The 626-nt window shown below is 68.2% G+C and overlaps 1 protein-coding gene across 1 annotated transcript in view; it reads left to right on the top strand.

Annotated features, from left to right (window-relative positions):
- The window catches only part of CHLRE_05g232450v5 (uncharacterized protein), a 4,053-nt gene extending 3,427 nt beyond the window's left edge, over nt 1–626 (top strand). Inside the window, exons 5-6 of the mRNA XM_043062153.1 lie at nt 277–493; nt 574–626. Coding sequence (XP_042924557.1) covers nt 277–493; nt 574–590 — 234 coding nt within the window. The 3' untranslated portion in view covers nt 591–626. The remainder of the gene's footprint in view (nt 1–276; nt 494–573) is intronic.

Here is a 626-nt window from a genome sequence, read left to right as displayed (position 1 = left end):
AGGTTGGTCGGGGGTTGGGTTGGAGAGCTGCCGGGGCAGCGGGTAAGGGCGAGGCATACACACACCACGCGCCACACGCCACGCACACCGTGCAGCTGCTGCCTGCCTGCCTGCCTGCCTGCCTGCCTGCCTGCCGCGCTGACACGCCCTTCCTCCCTTCCTCCCTTCCTCCCTTCCTCCCTTCCTCCCTTCCTCCCTTCCTCCCTTCCTCCCTTCCTCCCTTCCTCCCTTCCTCCCTTCCTCCCTTCCTCCCTTCCTCCCTCAATCCCTCCGCAGGTGCGGCGGCCCTTCGAGCGGCTGGTCCGCAAGCTGCTGCAGTACCCTCGGCGACCCGCGGTGGTGCTGATGCACTCGTTCCGCTGGTTCCAGGACCCCGTCAGCAGCACCGGCCAGTTCTGGTCCTCCAGCGAGCGGCAACACGGGGAGTTCGGGGTGTACTACGGGCTGCAGCAGCTGAGCGTCAAGGCCTGCTGCTACCACCTCATGCGGGAGGGTGAGAGAGCGGGTTGGGGGGTGGGGGGTGCTGGCCTAGGGGTGAGGGTCCGGGTGGGTGTGGGGTGGGGGTCGGGGAAGGTGGGGGTTCGGGGTGAGGATTCGGGTTGGGGAGGTTGGGGAGGGTTGGGATG

This window comes from Chlamydomonas reinhardtii, chromosome 5 (genome assembly GCF_000002595.2).
Source record: "Chlamydomonas reinhardtii strain CC-503 cw92 mt+ chromosome 5, whole genome shotgun sequence".
Classification (NCBI taxonomy): domain Eukaryota; kingdom Viridiplantae; phylum Chlorophyta; class Chlorophyceae; order Chlamydomonadales; family Chlamydomonadaceae; genus Chlamydomonas; species Chlamydomonas reinhardtii.
This window is presented reverse-complemented; position numbering and strand designations above follow the sequence as displayed.